At 47.8% G+C, this 20,164-nt stretch overlaps 1 protein-coding gene across 5 annotated transcripts in view; it reads left to right on the top strand.

Annotated features, from left to right (window-relative positions):
- Nucleotides 1–20,164, top strand: part of LOC126413321 (transducin-like enhancer protein 4) — a 465,877-nt gene that overhangs the window by 278,508 nt on the left and 167,205 nt on the right. For 3 of the 5 annotated variants that reach the window (XM_050083226.1, XM_050083223.1, XM_050083222.1), the window contains one exon: nucleotides 9,991–10,020. The exons of the other annotated variants lie outside the window; for them this stretch is intronic. In XM_050083226.1, the coding sequence (XP_049939183.1) occupies nucleotides 9,991–10,020 (30 nt within the window). The remainder of the gene's footprint in view (nucleotides 1–9,990; nucleotides 10,021–20,164) is intronic. 5 annotated transcript variants of the gene reach the window in all.

Below are 20,164 nucleotides of genomic sequence, written 5' to 3'. Positions count from 1 at the left end.
GCGCCCTCCGGCGCCGCCGCCCCCGCCTCCCGCCCCCTCTGTGCTCCACCCTCTCGTCCTCGCGGCGCCCTTGAGCGCGCTCCGCGCCCCCGGAGCCCTTTTGAAAGCCCTCCTTCGCGCCGCCCCGGCTGCAGCTCGAGGGCCGCGTGCGGCGTAGCGCGCTGGCGCCACGGTCGCTTCCGCTGCCCCGTGGAGCACCCTACTGGCGCCAGCGACTAATGGAGCCGCGAAGTCTGCAAAGAGCGCCGGCTGCGGCCCCCGCGTTGTGCTTACGGCTCATTGGCGCTTCGACCGTGCGCGCACGCGTATTACCCTCCAGTCGCGCGCTCGCAAGAAACGAGCCAAACAACGGAACACACGCGACGGCTGCAAGAGGTGCCGACTTGTTGTAATCGACGTCGGACCTAGAGGCTCTTACTAACAACAGTGGTGAGACGCGAACGGTAGAGGAGAGCGTGCGAGTAGGAAGGAGAAGACCGCCAGTCGAAAATGTACTTCACAAGCTGCTACATGGTCGCGAATCGAACAGTGATCCAAAAAGTGTAGAATAGTTTTTTTTCCGTCTATCATCACAAACTTGTAAGGTCCTTAAACTACTGGTTTCGGTCGGCAATGACCATCTTAAGAACTGCAGCAAAACATGGGAAAATACAAGTATAACGAGTGGACTGTCCACAGCTTAAAACAATAAAGTAGGCCATAATGAAACGTACTATGCAAATACACATGAAAATTATGCGCTTTAAATGTGTCGAGATACACATGTTTTAAAAAACATGTCCTTACCTAATGGAGCCGTAGTGACATCGTCAAAAGATAAACAATCAGTTCAGCACCGTAACACACAAATGAAATGTCGTATTTACTGAAGTAATTTTGTCAACAGCGCGTAGTGACCACAAAATGTTTATGTCGTAAGCGCCGCCAGGTGCCGCTACTGTAGGCGATGTGACATTTCACGCTCGTGCTGACGAAGTTAGTGCTAACGCGGTGCGAGCAGTCTGTACACGCGCACTATCGTTTCGGAACGCAGCATCGCCGTAGGCGGACAAACATGCTCCGTGGGATGGGCTATGATCAGCCAAAATAGTCATATATTCCACGACAGTAATGCGACCTCGCAGAGTACCAATGGGGGCTCATGGAATACCACGATATAACAGCCCCCCCCCCCCCGCCCCCCACCCGCCACGTTTCGCTGTTGCGATGTTAACTCGGCCAGAAGTTGGAAACCGTGTGCACCAAGACTAACCAGAACATATGACTTCGTTCCATTGATCCATAGTCCAGGTTTTTTATCTTTGGCACCAGGTTCTCCTCTTGCAGTATTGATGAGTGGTTTTGTGCTACCAACTGGCCTTGCGATTCCCCACGTCTCGAGCTCCCTCAGTGTACACGTGCTGGCAAGGTTCGCGAGTGCGGCATTCAGCTCTGCACTGGTGTTTGAGGCTGTCGTTCTTATTTTTCGTCACTGTCTTCTTCAACGGCTGTCCGTCGCCATCATTCAACACGCACTTTCGTCTGCTTTGCGACTTTGCGCATAATAATTTTACTCTTTCCCTGTTTGCAGTACACAGAACTGAGATACTTTATCTCTAGAAACACCAAACACTCTAGCTACACTACTGGCCATTAAAATTGCTACACCACGAAGATAACGTGCTACAGGCGCGAAATTTGACCACAGAAAGAAGATGCTGTGATATGCAAATGATTAGCTTTTCAGAGCATTCGCACAAGGTTGGCGGCGGTGGCGACACCTACAACGTGCTGACATAAGGAAAGTTTCCAACGGATTTCTCATACACAAACAGCAGTTGACCGGCGTTGCCTGGTGAAACGTTGTTGTGATGCCTGGTCTAAGGAGGAGAAATGCGTACCATCACGTTTCCGACTTTGATAAAGGGCGGATTGTAGCCAATCGCGATTGCGGTTTATCGTATCGCGGCATTGCTGCTCGCGTTGGTCGAGATCCAATGACTGTTAGCAGAATATAGAATCGGTGGGTCCAGGAGGGTTATACGGAACGCCGTGCTGGATCCCAACGGCCTCGTATCACTAGCAGTCGAGATGACAGGCATCTTATCCGAATGGCTGTAACGGATCGTGCAGCCTCGTCTCGATCCCTGAGTCAACAGATGGGGACGTTTGAAAGCCAATAATCATCGGCATGAACAGCTCGACGTCGTTTGCAGCAGCATGACATATCAGCTCGGAGACCGTGGCTGCGGTTACCCTTGACGCTGTATCACAGACAGGAACGCCTGCGATGGTGTACTCCACGACGAACCTGGGTGCACGAATGGCAAAACGTCATTTTTTCGGATGAATCCAGGTTCTGTTTACAGCATCACGATGGTCGCATCCGTGTTTGGCGACATCGCTGTGAACGCACTTCGGAAGCGTGTATTCGTCATCGCCATACTGGCGTATCAGGGTGCCATTGCTTACACGTCTCGGTCACCTCTTGTTCGCATTGATGGCACTCTGAACAGTGGACGTTACATTTCAGATGTGTTACGACCCGTGGCTCTACCCTTCATTCGATCCCTCCGAAACCCTACATTTCAGCAGGATAATGCACGACCGCATGTCGCAGGTCATTTACGGGCCTTTCTGGATACGGAAAATGTTCGACTGCTGCCCTGGCCAGCAGATTCTCCAGATCTCTGACCACCTGAAAACGTCTGGTCAATGATGGCCGAGCAACTGGCTCGTCACAATACGCCAGTCACTCCTCTTGATGAACTGTGGTATCGTGTTGAAGCTGCATGGGCAGCTGTACCTGTACACGCCATCCGAGCTCTGTTTGACTCAATGGCCAGGCGTACCAAGGCCGTTATTACGGCCAGAGGTGGTTGTTCTGGGTACTGATTTTTCAGGATCTGTGCACCCAAATTGCGTGAAAATGTAATCACATGTTAGTTCTAGTATAATATATTTGTCCAATGAATACCTGTTTATCAAGTGCATTTCTTCTTGGTTTAGCCTACGTCGATTCACTTAGCTCCAACATGATGCACTCACAACTACGCAGAACACTATTCTGAGGACGACAGACACTTGCAACGTATTGAGTGCATTGCACAGGTCCCGTTCGTGGGAAAATGCATTAGCGCAACTTGCAGGCTTGGCTATCATCTGCATTTATGTTCAGACATGCGTCTCTCACGATGTTTCCATATTTTTGTCAAACCTCTGTAGCTCCATCATACTCGAGGGAATGGCCTAGCGCAACAGGCAGTCTGTTCTTTATCATGACGGAGGAAGACAATTTCGTCGCTAGCATTTGGTCGGCTAGGGGAGGAATATGCGTCGATGTGTTTGGTTAATTACGCTGACATCGAACTGAACTGGAATTGTCAGCCGTGTGAAACGCAATACTTCCCCAGATAAGGGTAATCATTTCACGTCAGCTCAGCTCTGGGCAACCTGCTAGTCGGGCGAGTGTTTATCGAGAGCCGCAGTGGGAGAAGAGCGGAGGGCAACCGGAAGCTCTGAGTGTGTCGTCAGCGGCGCGCCCCCGTCTTATCTCAGCGGCGTCCTGTGACGGCGCCCCCACGTCCGCCCACGAGGCCAGACCTACCTAGGCGTGGGCGTGGGCCGACCAGGGCCCTCTGCTACTGTGCCGCCCGTCACACGCCGATGTCTCTCTGCGACCCTCCTTCAAATCGGTTCAGCTTTTCTTCTCAGCGTTCTTTCACCCTCTACCCCATCCTTTACATATCGTCCTATCCTGCAAATCCGCCAGTACTCCCCAATCCGATAACGCACTACTACTGTTGTTATTTTCTTCGTGTCTTCCCCGCTTCCGTCTCGCTTTTATGCCACGTGCCCGTCTGCTTGTGTCGACAGTCTGCCGTGCACCGTGCACAATAAGGAAAAAAAAAGTAGGTAGGACGTGAAAGAGATGGCGGCGGCGTGCGAGAGCAGAGAGCCGGGACGAGCGCGAGATGCGAGGAGCGGACTGGGCCGCTGGCGCGCGCGTCTCTGCCAGACGGGGAAACACGCGAAGAATCCGCGACGGCGGCTGCTTAATTTACTATGGATGCCGCCTCGGCGGCGGGGCGCAACTGCCGAGCTGAATTTTCGATCGACGGGGAGGCGGCGGCGGCGGCGGCGGCGGTAGAAGAACCAGATTGGAATGTTGATTAGGAAGGAGTGGGGCCGCCTCGGTGGGTGGGGCGCGGGTGCCGGCCTAAAACTTCCTTCAGAGGCAGCGCCTCCGAGTTTTTAATATAAGACCTCCTCCTCTCGGCAAGGAGAAAGACGGCGCGGGAAGGAGGGCAAAAAGAAGGCAAAAAGCGGAGCGAAAGGCGAGGAGGGTAAAGACGTCTGTCGGCGGAAGGTGACTGAGGACCGAACGCCACTTCCGAGAGGCGCTGCGGCCGTCTGCGGAGGAATCGCTGCGGATTCATTTTCAGAAGATGAAATACGACGCCGGGGCGCTGCGCCACCCAGCTCGGCGGCTTTGGGAGTCGCGGAATCTAGACAGCGTATACGTCGCAAGCCGTTTAAACAGGAGGAATGTTTGTGTGCGTGTGTGTGTGTGTGTGTGTGTGTGTGTGTGTGTGTGTGTGTGTGTGTGTGGGGAGGGGGGGGTTCCTTCTAACAGCGCAAGTTTTTTTGGCAGGCCTACTCCGAATTTCTATTAGGGTATACTAGTAGGAGGGCTATTAGGAAAGCAAAGTCCGGTTGAGCACCACAGTGAATATCCGTCGAACTTGGCACAGATGTGTTGGGCAAAGTCCCTGGTACAGCCGTCGCTCGCGTCGCGTCGCTCTATCCAATTATGAGCGCTCTGTGAGTGTGTAAAGATGCCTAGCTAGAACAATAGTCTCCCGCCAAGTATGACGGCCTAGTGAAAGACTTCGCCTGATGTTATGCAGCCCACATAACCGTCATGCGCTTCCTTCTTCACGACCATTGCCGCGGGGGCCGTGGAGTTGCTCCTGCAGCGTTTTCGATGGAAAGTGTTGAATCACCACAATGCAGCCCATAATTGGCTCCCTCTGAGTTTCATCTCTGCTCATTTGAACTTCGGCACACCCAGAGCAGCGCGGATAATTAGTGGAAAGCTCAGGCAGCTGCATTCTATGACGAGTCTTTCTTTCCGAATAGAAATCCTATTTCGTACAGAAATCCTCAATAGCGAAAAACAGTTTCGCTTCTATTCCCTGTGTTTGTACATGAATGGTACGTTGTTCTTAAATCGTTGCTGCCATTCCAGGAATAGCTTGGATATATTCATCTTTGAAAAGGAACATATTCGTCTTGTGCAATGTTCTGTCGCCGTCCAGTAAGAAGTAACTATCCAGAGAACACACTCTAGTGGGTCTGTTGTAAAAAAAAAAAAAAAAAAAAAAAAAAAAAAACAACAACTTCGTTAGGGTCTGGAATATGCCCCAACGTATCCATACGAGGATTCCATTGGTATATTATACCATGTTGCCTGAATATGGGTCTGTGCTACTCCAGACGTGTTACGGCACGGTAATGCGCATTCCTGAAATGTATCACAAACGACCAAAATTGTAGCCAAACTGCACGTACGGTGTATTTGGGGGGGGGGGGGGGTGCTCTTTATTATGTGCCAACATTACGGACTTGGAATTATACAAAATTCGGAGACGGACAATTTTCTTCATTCACTTGGTCAGTACGATGTGTAGACATCACTAGTCACTGTACGGAAATGAGTATATGTGTGACATACAAGGCGTTACCGGTAGTTGTCTTTTTCCTTTTTTTTCTCGCTAACATAAGGCAGCGTGCGTACGGAAAATCAACAAGTACAAAAGTAATCAATCACGGTATCTGATACAGATAGGCACGCCAAAACACAGATTGTTTACATACTTGCACGAAGCCTGTACGGAAGTAGCTGTGTGAACGACGCTAGGACCTGGGTACATGCTGAAGTATTGCACCTGTGTTTAATGTAAGGTAATGCCGACGGTTTCTTAAAATATTTAAGCTGAAGCTCAGTAGATTTACACCTGCACAGTAATCACACACCTGTTGTGGAAATTGGAAATTTGTGATAAGGGCTATCGAACCAAATCGCTGAGGTCATCGGTCCTTAGGCTTACGCACTACTTAATCTAACTTCAGCTAACTTACGCTAAGGACAAACACACACACACACACACACACACACACACACACACACACACACACACACACACACACACACACACACACACATTCCCAAGAGAGGAAGGAGGAGGGGGAGCTGCGCGAACCATGACAGGCCGCCTCGGACCGCAAGGCTACCCCGCCTGGCACACCTGTTATTCTTCGTGTTCGACGAACTTCCGGGTCGCCCACATACGCGTCTCGTATGTAAATAAGTTTGTAGAATGTTGAAAGCTTCAAAAATACGCGTTCTTGGGCGTAGCCGGTAATTTGGGAGTACCTTTCGGTGCGTTTACGTTGGCTCTGATAACAGGCAGCGCCTGATTGCCGGCAACTTTCCTCTCGATAATTCATTTCAGCAAACTTGTGCGCGCTGGCTGCTTTGCGCGTGCCGCTCTTGCGCCGTGCTTTGTTCCCAAGAAGTTTCGCTACAATGTCTCTACATTGTTAATGATCACGCTCAGAGCCACAGCTATCCACACAGGGACACGAGGGCCGTACACTCTGCGAAGCCGCGGAGACAGCTGTGGGTGTCGTAGACGCGGCTGCTCCAGCTGAACCAGCACTTTATATTCACCTAAGTGGCTTTCCGGCATGTGTGAAACACAGCTGAGATTGTTGTTACGAAATGCTTAAATTTGCGCTAACTTTTACATTCCAGGAACATCTTCATGTGACGGGTGTATAGGACTTGACAGAGCGCATCGGTACTTACGGTTTTTTGCCAACGCTCATGATAAAACCTACTGAAACTGTTTTCATATGTAGCAAAGCACTCTGAGACGCCCTAGACGGCTGTCACCTGAAGGTGTTCCATGAACGTAACCGCTAAAGGAAATTAAGGCATTAAGAGCTATGGCCGCACAATACAACATTTGCATGAAATTTTTTTATCCGCCTTTAATCTTGTCAGAAATAAAACATTCTGCTTATCCAAAGAACATACCTCTAGGTCACCGCACACATCCATTTCTGTAGTCAACACTCCACCTTAAATTATGATTATATTGATATTTATACACTACTGGCCATTAAAATTGCTACACCAAGAAGAAATGCACATGATAAACGGGTATTCATTGGACAAATATATTATACTAGAACTGACATGTGATTACATTTTCACGCAATTTGGGTGCATAGATCCTGAAAAATCGGTACCCAGGACAACCACCTCTGGCTGTAATAACGGCCTTGGTACGCCTGGCCATTGAGTCAAACAGAGCTCGGATGGCGTGTACAGGTACAGCTGCCCATGCAGCTTCAACACGATACCACAGTTCATCAAGAGGAGTGACTGGCGTATTGTGACGAGCCAGTTGCTCGGCCACCATTGACCAGACGTTTTCAGGTGGTGAGAGATCTGGAGAATCTGCTGGCCAGGGCAGCAGTCGAACATTTTCCGTATCCAGAAAGGTCCGTAAAGGACCTGCGACATGCGGTCGTGCATTATCCTGCTGAAATGTAGGGTTTCGGAGGGATCGAATGAAGGGTAGAGCCACGGGTCGTAACACATCTGAAATGTAACGTCCACTGTTCAGAGTGCCATCAATGCGAACAAGAGGTGACCGAGACGTGTAAGCAATGGCACCCCATACCATCACCCCGGCTGATACGCCAGTATGGCGATGACGAATACACGCTTCCGAAGTGCGTTCACCGCGATGTCGCCAAACACGGATGCGACCATCATGATGCTGTAAACAGAACCTGGATTCATCCGAAAAAATGACGTTTGGCCATTTGTGCACCCAACTTCGTCGTTGAGTACACCATCGCAGGCGCTCCTGTCTGTGATGCAGCGTCAAGGGTAACCGCAGCCACGGTCTCAGAGTTGATAGTCCATGCTGCTGCAAACGATGTCGAGCTGTTCGTGCAGATGGTTGTTGTCTTGCAAACGTCCCCATCTGTTGACTCAGGGATCGAAACGAGGCTGCACGTTCCGTTACAGCCATGAGGATAAGATGCCTGTCATCTCGACTGCTAGTGATACGAGGCCGTTGGGATCCAGCACGGCGTTCCGTATTACCCTCCAGAATCCACCGATTCCATATTCTACTAACAGTCGTTGGATCTCGACCAACGCGAGCAGCAATGTCGCGATACGATAAACCGCAATCGCGATAAGCTACAATCCGCCCTTTATCAAAGTCAGAAACGTGATGGTACGCATTTGTCCTCCTTACACGAGGCATCACAACAACGTTTCACCAGGCAACGCCGGTCAACTGCTGTTTGTGTATGAGAAATCGGTTGGAAACTTTCCTCATGTTAGCACGTTGTAGGTGTCGCCACCGCCGCCAACCTTGTGCGAATGCTCTGAAAAGCTAATCATTTGCATATCACATCATCTTCTTCCTGTGGTCAAATTTCGCGCCTGTAGCACGTTATCTTCGTGGTGTAGCAATTTTAATGGCCAGTAGTGCATTCAGCCTTAGCTAGGAAATAGGCAGCCTACATTGAGTCAGCGTATGCAGCCTTCCGCTCTGATTACATGACTGAGCGAGTTGGCGCACTGGTTACCTCGTATTCGGGAGGACAACGGTTCAAACAAGCGTCCGGGCATCCTGATTTAGGTTTTCTATGATTAGCCTAAATCGCTTCAGGCAAATGCCGGCATGGTTGCATTGAAAGGGTACGGCCGACTTCCTTCCCCATCCTTCCCTAATAGACTGCGACCGATGACCTCGCTGGTTGGTCCCCTCCCCCAGATCAGGCATCCATCTTGATTACGCGAGGATGAAAAATGATGTCCTTCAGCTTGAATGTCGTTCAGCGGATGTAATCACTCAAAAAAAAGCGTAATTTCCACCCATTGTTTTATGAAGCAACAGAAATATTCGTAAGAAACGATGGCCATAAAATTCCATTTGGGACTGTTCACATTAATGTTTGTTGATTGTGGATGGGAGATGGTGAGATCTTATTCTGTTCTGCAGTTGGCGATTGCCTTACAAAATGAAAATATGTCCATTCCCCTTTATAGTAATAGTAACAATAATAGTTTTTGAATTTATAACCTTGATTCCCAGTACAATGATACAATTTCTACATATGTGGCACATTGTATTTGTGCAACTGTTAACTTTGAAATTAAAATTTCTGTGTGCATTCGAAGTGTGTGAATTATTTTTCGTGGTCCTATATTTCCGCACTAAAGTAGGAAACGTGTAGTTAAACTTGCTTTGTGTAGCAGAAGCTCTAATCCAAGAACAGGAATTCCCGTATTTTTCGCTCTGACACGGTGGGAAGATTGCATCGCCCCAGACGAAAAACCACATTCAGGCTGATTTGTGTACCTGCGGTGGCAGGGTTAGCTTTGAAAATTTGCCAGTCTGTTAACGTCTGCCGCAGAACCTGACAATCCACTCTTTAATATACCGACTTATTTAGTAATTCCAGTAATTCCTCGCCAGTCACCGGCCGACTCACGCCATTCGGGGAGTTCGCCAGTGGTTGAGAACCACATCGGTTGCTGCGCAGGCACTCCCTCCTCCGAGTGATCATAACCATTAAACAGGCAAGGAGATTTCCTGTACTCGAGAATTTGAAGGAAAAATAGTTATTTGCTTAGATTGATAAAACTGTCGAGACACGTAATTTCTAGCTTTAAGGTATTGGAGAATAACAGAAGGCTCGTTGAATTTTTGAATTGTAATTGAAATGGATGCTGGCACCTTTTCGGGATCGAATTTCTCGTTTCTGTAGCAAGATGTCAGTAGCAGATAGTTGCATGCGTGGTGCGGCACGCACATTTCGCGACCGAGCCAGTGTGTGCTTTGTGTGTGTGCTAGCTGTAGTGTGGCGTGTGGTGGGCGACATCCCCCTGATTTGTTCTCTTCTGTTTTTCAGCAACAGCGGCCAGACCTTCCCAGACTGCTGGTTCGTAGCCTTCTGTATTGTCTTTCATTACGCATGCGCATGAACTTCGGTGATGGGCGTACCTCAGTTAAATACGTTCATTATTGTGTCGTGCTTTCTTAATTTTATTCCTTGTTTCGCTCAGTTGTTTCTAATTAATTAATAACGGTATCGGCGTATTAGACGTCGAAATGCATGCGAAACAATTTAATCTTCTTATTCTGCTTTCTGAAGAATTACTGCTCTGCTGAATTTTACGTTATTGGTGTTCGTAACGCACAAGCTTATTCGTCATAGCTTGACAGCTTCTCTTATTTTTTTTTTTTTTTAATAAGCGTAACGTAAGAAGCGGCGTTATGTATTTTCTGCATTACTCATAATTTTTACAGTAGCGCTGTGTGTGGTCTTGTTTGTGCAGATGCTCTAATGTGTTGCCATTGTAGCTTTCGGCTATCTGTTTCAGACTTTTCAGTGCTGCTTTCGTTGTCTCTGCAGGAATTTAGTTACTATGGAGTTTTGTAGGTGGTGGTACGGTTTTCTGAACGTGAGAAAATATTTCCACAGAATCACGAATCACTTAAATTGCTACTGTAGCACTGGGTTGGCCGAAAGCCGACACTTCTCCACCGTCGAGACATGCAGATTCCCCTAAAGCAGTTTCTCCGCCATCGCGAGGTAAGACTGAGAAACATAACAGGGGAAAAAAGTTCGTGCGAAGGCGAACATTCGTGCATTCGATAGCTTTAAGTCTGGCTCCCCAGTTTTCTCGTAAATTCCGCTGAGGCTTTCTTCCTTGCTTGCTCTTTTTCCACTGTGCTATGAAAGACAATAAACCGAAGGAAAATCGCTCCACGGCTAGTTAGCATATACATTCTCCTCCTTTAAACGCGAACGTTTTAGGTCAGACGCAACTGGGAATGTCATGATCATAAATTGCAGCACACAAATAGATGCAGCCTGTCACTTCCATTGATATTTCCAATAAGCGTTTCATAGAATTTAATTATTCAAAAATTAACAAGGCAAGCGAACAATACAGCCAGAGATAAATGTATGTCGTCGTAATTTATATGAATCCGCCCCATATTGAGAAACGCTTACTGGAAAGATAAGTAGATGTGGCCTGTTACAGTTATTTGTGTATTACAACAAACATCCATCCTTCCATAGTTTTCGGTAAGTCAGAAGACGGAATGAGTAACGACCGCGGATCCATAGCAAAAAGAGCCTACTGCCATCGTACGCGATAGACAACCTGAGAGTGCAGTGCAAAATTAAACTTTTCTGAAATGCTGAGACTAAACACAGTGGTAGTATTGCCTCTATTGTATGCGTCCAAGTATTAGGTAGCGTACATCGGTGCTCGTTTAGATTCTCAGCTTATCGCCAGTCAGCGATTCAGAACAAACCTTACCGGGCACTATTCAGGTTAAGCTTAGAATGGTAACGTAATATGTAGGCTGAATGAGCAGGGAGCGCGCCGTGTTTTCCGTGCTGATGAAACCCACACGTATCAAGAAGTAATGATTGTACTGAGATTGGTACAGCCATAGCGAAAATTTAATTTTAGTCTCATAGCGTTTTCAGTTGGAAAAAGCCGTTATGTCGTGTTCAAGGAACCAAACTAAGTTTCACCGATAATTCAAACCTAAGTTACAACGGCCAGATTGACACATCTGCCCTGCTAATCTGAATGAGTATGTCTTACCTTCGCCGTATTAAAAAATGTTCAAATGTGTGTGAAATCTTGAGGGACTTAACTGCTGAGGTCACCAGTCCCTAAGCTTACACACTACTTAACCTAAATTGTCCTAAGGACAAAGACACACACCCATGCCCGAGGGAGGACTCGAACCTCCGCCGGGACCAGCCGCACAGTCCATGACTGCAGCGCCTCAGACCGCTCGGCTAACCCTGCGCTTCGCCGTATTAGTTGTGTCAATAGTGTTGGCGGTGTACTACCTGAAATAGCTTAGTTGTTGGCGAAGAGAACAAAAATGTTAAAAATTAAACTATACTTATTTCTAGGAAGTGATAGGAAATAGGAGAAACTAATGTACTTTCCGGAAAGTGTCAGACATCATATTACTTCCTCCTACGCATGACTCGCTAAACGACAACAGAGTAAAAATTCGAGAAATTAGAGATAATACAGGAATTTACCGACAATCATTCTTCCCACGCGCCATTCGCGTGTGGAACAGGGAAGGGGGGAGAAGTTCGTGCTAGTAGAAGTACCCTCGGCCACACGCCATCAGGTAGCATGCCGAGTTGTTGAAAGTCAGAAGTGTGGAAAGTGAACGGAAATATTAGACTTAATGGAACGGTTGTGCTAGTGTTCAACGCATACAAGGCGCTATAGCGATAAGTTCTAAAGTATGTTAATAGTGTTTGGAGAGCTCCTCATGTAGGCACAACGGCAGTATTCTAGTGAATTGAGAGACCCAATGCTGGTATCCTGACAGCCCTATATAGGCTGTACAAAACTGAAGTTGTGATGCTCGGGCAATTGGAGTGGGGAATTTGTAGAACAATCGGGAAACTCAGTTGGATTACCAGAATGAGATTTTCACTCTGCAGCGGAGTGTGCTCTGATATGAAACTTCCTGGCAGATTAAAACTGTGTGCCCGACCGAGACTCGAACTTGGGACCTTTGCCTTTCGCGGGCAAGTGCTCTACCATCTGAGCTACCGAAGCACGACTCACGCCCGGTACTCACAGCTTTACTTCCGACAGTACGTCGTCTCCTACCTTCCAAACTTTACAGAAGCTCTCCCGAGTTCGAGTCTCGGTCGGGCACACAGTTTTAATCTGCCAGGAAGTTTCAGTTGGATTAGTTCACAGAATCAGTTCTGGAAGGAGACCCTTTAGACAGCGCCCCAGCGACAGCCGTCTACTCAGCACAGGAATCGTGGAGAGGCGGTTAGCGCTTAGAGCGCGAAGGGAAGCGTTTTCCTTCGCCCAGTACGCGAACGGAATAGGATAGAAAACCACTAAGATTGGTACGAAGTACCAAAGAGAATGGTTCAAATGGCTCTGAGCACTATGGGACTCAACTGCTGAGGTCATTAGTCCCCTAGAACTTAGAACTAGTTAAACCTAAGTAACCTAAGGACATCACAAACATCCATGGCCGAGGCAGGATTCGAACCTGCGACCGTAGCGGTCTTGCGGTTCCAGACTTACCAAAGAGAGAACCGAGCCGTACTCAGTGCAATTTTGAGGTGGAAGAGTAAAATAGTCTTTCCTATTGTCAACAACATGTAGCACAAGTGAATGGCAAAAAAAAAAAAAGATTCGCAGTGTTCACCGTCGACATGTTATACGTCACACAGATATTTTCAGTGGAATACGGATACAAAGGAGGCCGGCCGAAGTGGCCGTGCGGTTAAAGGCGCTGCAGTCTGGAACCGCAAGACCGCTACGGTCGCAGGTTCGAATCCTGCCTCGGGCATGGATGTTTGTGATGTCCTTAGGTTTAACTAGTACTAAGTTCTAGGGGACTAATGGCCTCAGCAGTTGAGTCCCATAGTGCTCAGAGCCATTTGAACGGATACAAAGGAGGGCAAGAAAACAAACGAAATGCATTTACTCTGGCAGGAGCCACCAGGGACCGGGTGTGCCTTCTACCTAAATATTCGGAACATATTCCTGAGCACCCTCTGAAGTGTTGTCTGAGTTCCGGTTTATCTTCTATACGTAGTTGATGTACTGCCATGTGTTGTCCAAATCTCACGACAGTAAAATTTTAAATAATCCAGGCTTTGGCAGAAACGAAAAGCAAAAGAAGAAAACCGTAATACCTAATCAGGAACTGCTCCGGGAGACGACCCTACAGTCAACTGCTGTCCGAGAGGAGTTGTTATTATTTGAACAAACACAGTCACGTAAGACTGGAAAAGTTGCGTTTGTCTGTTTCGCGAGTGCGTGTTCTAGAGTTGGTGTTTGCTGGGGCTAATATTGCAGGTGCGACGAATATAGATGATGCTATGCACATAAATTTTACAGTGGAGAACTCTGGTTTGAGTGTTCAAAAGTATCGGACTAGACAGGCGCGGTATGGTGCTGTTGGAGAGCATTCAAAGCTAGAACTTGGACAGGACCCGTTGTTTTCGCCAAACTCTGTATTTAGCGGATGTGAGACAGACACGTTTTTTCTGTCTTGGTACTCCTACGCTGTGGCAGGTGACGTTGGAATGCTGCTAGGCAAGTCATCTACCACTAAGTTATGATAGTGACTGTAGTAACTTTCATGGACAGACAGATATCCTGATAGTGTACGGTGGTACCAGGCAGCGACTTTCCTAAACTAATAGCCTTCCTTCCAGGTGACTCAGAAACTACCGTAGTCAACTGAGCTAATGACGCACAAAAAAATCTTTAGTGGTGGTGGTCGTGGTGGTGGTGTAGTTTTATGAACTTTGATATAAAGATTGCACGAGATCAGCGTTGGATGCTACCACGGGATCGTATGGCTAGGAAATCGAAGGCACAGCACACTCGCAGTGCTGTGTTACTAAATAAATTAAAAATATGACGTAGCGAAGTGGTGACCATATGTAAAGATTTATCATGGGGAGGATGGTTAGGTTCACCTTGAGGCCGCCTCTTTAGTTTCATAGTTCCGCTTCGCCATGGTGTGATGTTTGTTGTTCTCTCTTCCCGCGCCCGGGTTCCCGGGTTCGATTCCCGGCAGGGTCAGGGATTTTTCTCTGCCTCGTGATGACTGGGTGCTGTGTGATGTCCTTAGGTTAGTTAGGTTTAAGTAGTTCTAAGTTCTAGGGGACTGATGACCATAGATGGTAAGTCCCATAGTGCTCAGAGCCATTTGAACCATTTTTTTATGTTTGTTTTTGAGTCTTTATACGTAAATACTAATCTGGTCTCATAGTAGTGACTGGCGCACTCTGCTCCAAGCCAACTCGTAGTATCCATTCGGTACCTGAAGAAACCCTGGTCTCGAACCTGAGTCGCATTTTAATCTGAGCGCGTTAGACTTCATCCAGATTGAAGTTTTGCGTCGTTTTTCTAAATGACTTAAGGGAGATTGTTTCTTCAGAAAGAACACAACTGATTTCTTTCCCCATCAAACTCGAACTTGCGCTCCATCTCTAATAACTTCACCGTCGACGGGACATTAAATTACAATTTCCGTGCCTCGACTTCAAACCCCATATGGGGTATTCTGATTCATTTCGTGTATCGGTCGTCCTGTAAATAATTTCGTACGAGCAAATAATTTTGCACGAGCTGTGGTGCGATCCGTCCCTTTTCCTTTCTTAATATCGTCGGATCGGTTCCCTTGTCGGAGAAAGTTCTTTTCATAAACTGATGGCGCTTACATTTATCTTTGTTACTCAAAACTGAAGCAGAGCGTTGTCATGTTGGAATATCCGTCGGTTTCTTAAATAAAAGGTATTAATACAATAACTAATACTTTTAATTATTTACCTTCGTGACCTTTGTCTATAGTGCATCATACTTCTGCGAGCATGAGGAGGAGGAGGAATAGTTTTCATGTCTTGGGAACTATACTGTACAACGAAGATTTGGAAACGGCTGTTGCAAATTTTAAGTCTCCGACGGTGTTACCCATTACGAAAAATCTGCGAGCAGCTGTAACACGTTCCTCTGCAGAAAAGCTCTTCCCCATAACTGCCTCAGTCTAGCTAATGTTGTCTTTGACGATGTCCGGCAATTTGTCGTCTTAAACATTTCGATATTCGGTAACTGGGTTGCAGCTCGTTAATGACAGAAGTATGATTGTGACGGTAATTGTACTCCTTAGCCAAGTACCACGTTTCCCTTTCTATTTTCATAACTGTGGCACCTACTGCTGTAGTGCCGATAGCAATAAGTGTTGTATATAACAACACGCACGATTTTCAGAACTGACGAAACTCCACATGCCACGCTTTGGCACGTACCTCCACGCGGCTTTCGGCGTTAACACGCAGACACTTGCACGTGGATAGGAACGTGAGCCTTAACTTCACTGCACACACCTGCGTGGTGAGGCGCGCAATTAAAACGGCACGTGTGAGGCCCCCGTTGTTGTGCCCTGAACCCGCCCGACGAGACAGCGGCCATGAAGCTGTAACGTAACGTGGCGGCCGCAGGGCAGCTGCACGTGGCGCACAATGCCGCATTCAATTACGACTATCGCTCGAGTGTCGCGACGACACGCCGCCTTTCTGCATAACCGGATTCCCCAGATAGCGCGATAAAGCGGCTGCCGCGCCAGACGACTGTATCTGCCCGGCTGCGCGCTTCTTCGCCTCCGCCACGCCGCCTTCTCCACAGTACCCCACCTCTAAGACCCCCGAATGGCTAAGGACAAAAATGAACCGATCAGTGACTAGGGAAGCATCGTAAGCTGTAAAGTATTACCTGGACCTCTCCTAGCTGCCATGCAACCTGCCATGCAAGTGCGATATTTCAAGTTTTCTTAAACCAGGAAAAATGGCACTGCAACATGTATGTGCAGGGATTGGATAAAAAAGAGGGGAGACCGCGAGAAATGCATGCTTCAACATAAATGCAGCTGCCAGCCAAGCGTGCGCGTTGCGCTGTTGTATTCGACCGCAAACGGCAGTGTCCTCAATACGTTGCAAGTGTCCGTCGTGTTGAGAACAGCGTTCTGTGTAGTTGTGAGGGCATTATGTCAGAGCTAAGTGAATTCGGACGTAGGCAAATTGTCGGTGCGCGAATGGTGGGTGCTTACGTAACCAAGGTAGTAGAAGTGTTCGGTGTTTACAGAGGTACCCGCAGTCGGGGGGAGGGGGGGGGGATGGTTGAAATCCATGTCTGGCCATCTTGATTTATGTTTTCCGTGATTTCCCTAAATCGCTCCAGGCAAATGCCGGGACGGTTACTCTGTAAGGGTAGGCCGTTTTCGTTCCCTAATCCAATCTTTGCTCCTTCTGTAATGACGACGGGATGTTAAATACCAATCCCCTCCCTTCTCCTCGAGAGGCACCGTATCGAAGGTTTACACCGCATACAGGATAAGTGGAACAACATCATCTGCTAAAAAAAGGAAGGAAGATTGGATTTAACGTCCCATCGATATCGAAATCATTAGAGGCGGAGCACAAGCTCGGATTTCATAAAGAATGGGGAAGGAAATCGGCTGTGCCCTTTCAGAGTAACCGTCCCGGCATTTGCCTGTAGCGATTTAGGGAAATCACGGATCATCGGACGAAAGTGCACGCTGAGTCATCGTGACAGATAAGAACTGTGATGGAAAAACAAGAGGACAACATCTGCGAAAGTCACTGCAGAACTTAATGTCGCACTCGCCGAACCTGTCAGCACCAAAACCCCACAAACCGAGCTCCGTGAGTAGGGAAATCCGAGGCGAGCTATAATTTAAAAACTATTCATCAGTGATGCAAGGGCCCGTGGCACGAAAACGTGATTCCGAAGCCATAACATTATGGTGCAATGGAAAAAAGAGATTTGATCGGATTAGACTGTTGCACATTATTCCAACTTTTGACTGAGTTCACGTCTGAAGAGTGAAATATGGTTGGAGGTTCTGCGGTGATTTGCGCAGCCATATCATAGTATTCCATGCGCTCCGCCGACCGGAGTGGCCGTGCGGTTCTAGGCGCTACAGTCTGGAACCGAGCGACCGCTACGGTCGCAGGTTCGAATCCTGCCTCGGGCATGGATGTGTGTGATGTCCTTAGGTTAGTTAGGTTTAATTAGTTCTAAGTTCTAGGCGACTGATGACCTCAGAAGTTAAGTCGTATAGTGCTCAGAGCCATTTGAACCATTTTGAACCATGCGCTCCATGGTTACTCTGCAAGCTGACATTACTGCCAGGGACCATGTGAACATTTTGGTTGATCAGGTCCAACCAGTGGTAACGTATTTGTTTGCCAGTGGTCATGCTGAGTTCCAAAACCATGGGGGCCCCGTTCAAACAACTGCCGTCGTCCAGGACTACTTCTGCGAGCATGAGGAGGAGGAGGAATAGTTGCATCTCCCCTGACCACCACAGTCGACAAATCTCAACATTATTGACCGTTTGTGATGTGCTTCGGACAGAAGGGCGCGTGATCACTCGTCACATCCCTCGTCGTCACTTCAAGCTGTACTGTTTTGCAGGACGAATGGCATAAGATTCTCTTGAACCCTATAAAGGCCCTGTATCTATCCATTCAGAGGCGACTAGAAGCTGTTTCGAATACCAGCGGATTTCCTACACTGTATTAGGCGCGGTAATGTCTTCTGATTTTTGTGTCTCCGTATTTTTGCCCAAACCCTGTATGTCAGCATCACTACAGATAAGATGGTCGCTGCTCGGTGCCTAGTTCGGCATCCATTTATAGAAAACGACTGCTCTTGATGCGGTAAGTGGTTTTCCTGAACCGCTTGAGGCAAATGCTGGGACAGATAATTTGTAAATGCACTGCCTATTTTCTTCCTAGACCTTGTGCTCCACCGCTAGAATGTGAGGGCCCGTCGTCGACAAGGTCTTCTATCTTTTTTAGTTCAGACAAATCACCTGTAGATCTGACTTCACACCAGTTGGGAACGAAACCGAAGACTACTGGAGGGAAAAGTAAACAGAAACTAGATATTTTTGCAACTACATGGAGGCGTTTAGAACAAATATAAAACTCAGATTTCCTCGCGGACAGGTAGAGCGGGCAGCTTTCCTTCCCTTGTGTGCGCTGACAGAGCTGCCTTAGTATGCTCGGCACGGCTACTCGCTGGCCATAACAGAATTGCTGCAGGTGACGTTCTCCTCCGGTGATAGCCTACTTTCGCTGAACATACAAACCGGATTCCTAAAGACAGCCTTTGGCCGCCTCAAACACGTTCTACAAGTCGAACCGGTTCCGTCGTACAGAATCCCAAATTTGATAGGTTGAATCAGACAGAGAAGTGTTCCGTAGTTGTACTGCAGACCAGTGTAAGTAGCGCGAGCTCCAGCCATCCGGAATGAGTTTAATTAGTGGGGCACACCTCTCCAGCAGACATCCCACTCTGAGGGGTCTCAGGATACGTGCTGTTACTGTCAGCTGGGTATATAACAGGCCAAAGTGGAACAGTAAATTCACCGTGTTTCGGCGCTTTAATTGGTCAGCGCCCATACTGCTGCCATTGTGGGAATTCCGAAGACGAAGCGTCTGCAACAGTGTTAAGAATAGGTGTAAAAAATATGTGTAAAAGTAGTTAGTTGCGCAATGGCAAGTACTGTAAATGGGGTAGAGATCTATACTCCGCCCAGATTTAACTGTCTTGATAGAACATACGTCTGACGCTTTTACTCGTTTGCTGTGGCGCTTCTGTATTTGACACCCACATCCGACGACATTCTGCGAGTAGGTGGTCAGTAAATTTATCCCATCGATTGTCTGACTGATCCCAATTGTCTGACTGATCCCAACAGGAAATAAATGTCCCACAAAAAAACTTTGCCGAAGGACACTATTTTGCGCATCACATACCTCATCGGGGGGGGGGGGGAGGGGGGGGGGAAGGGGGGGTGTTGAGAAGTGTAGCTAGCCCGCATCTCGTGGTCGTGCGGTAGCGTTCTCGCTTCCCACGCCCAGGTTCCCGGCTTCGATTCCCGGCGGGGTCAGGGATTTTCTCTGCCTCGTGATGGCTGGGTGTTGTGTGCTGTCCGTAGGTTAGTTAGGTTTAAGTAGTTCTAAGTTCTAGGGGACTGATGACCATAGATGTTAAGTCCCATAGTGCTCAGAGCCATTTGAACCAAGTGTAGCTAGCGGACATTAAACAAGACAAGGCCAACTGCTGCAATGCCTCATCACTGACATACCGTGAAGCTCAACATTGCCTTTAATCCTGCCAATGAATACGATAGTACAAAACGACTTTGTTGGCAAAGTGATTTTCCATTTTTCTTCGACGTTTGATGCGGACTATTTTACAATCCATACTGCGAAATATGGTTTGCCATCAATTACTTCAAAAATAAGATGCCTTGGGAATTCCTTATTCAACGCGTATGCACTTAGTCACTTCTACTGAATGAGCGTGTGCCAGCAAAATCTTATTTACGCTTCTTTATATCCGTTTACGGAAGCCAGAAGCTATCACATGAGTGCGAAATGTAACAAAGCGCGCGATGTTGTTAGCGAGAAGGCTGAAGATTATTGGGATCCTCGTGAAGAGTTAAAGATTACA

The sequence above is a fragment of the Schistocerca serialis genome, chromosome 7 (genome assembly GCF_023864345.2).
Source record: "Schistocerca serialis cubense isolate TAMUIC-IGC-003099 chromosome 7, iqSchSeri2.2, whole genome shotgun sequence".
In the NCBI taxonomy this organism is placed as follows: domain Eukaryota; kingdom Metazoa; phylum Arthropoda; class Insecta; order Orthoptera; family Acrididae; genus Schistocerca; species Schistocerca serialis.
Note: the sequence above shows the minus strand (reverse complement) of the source record. Positions and strands in the feature narration are given on the sequence as shown.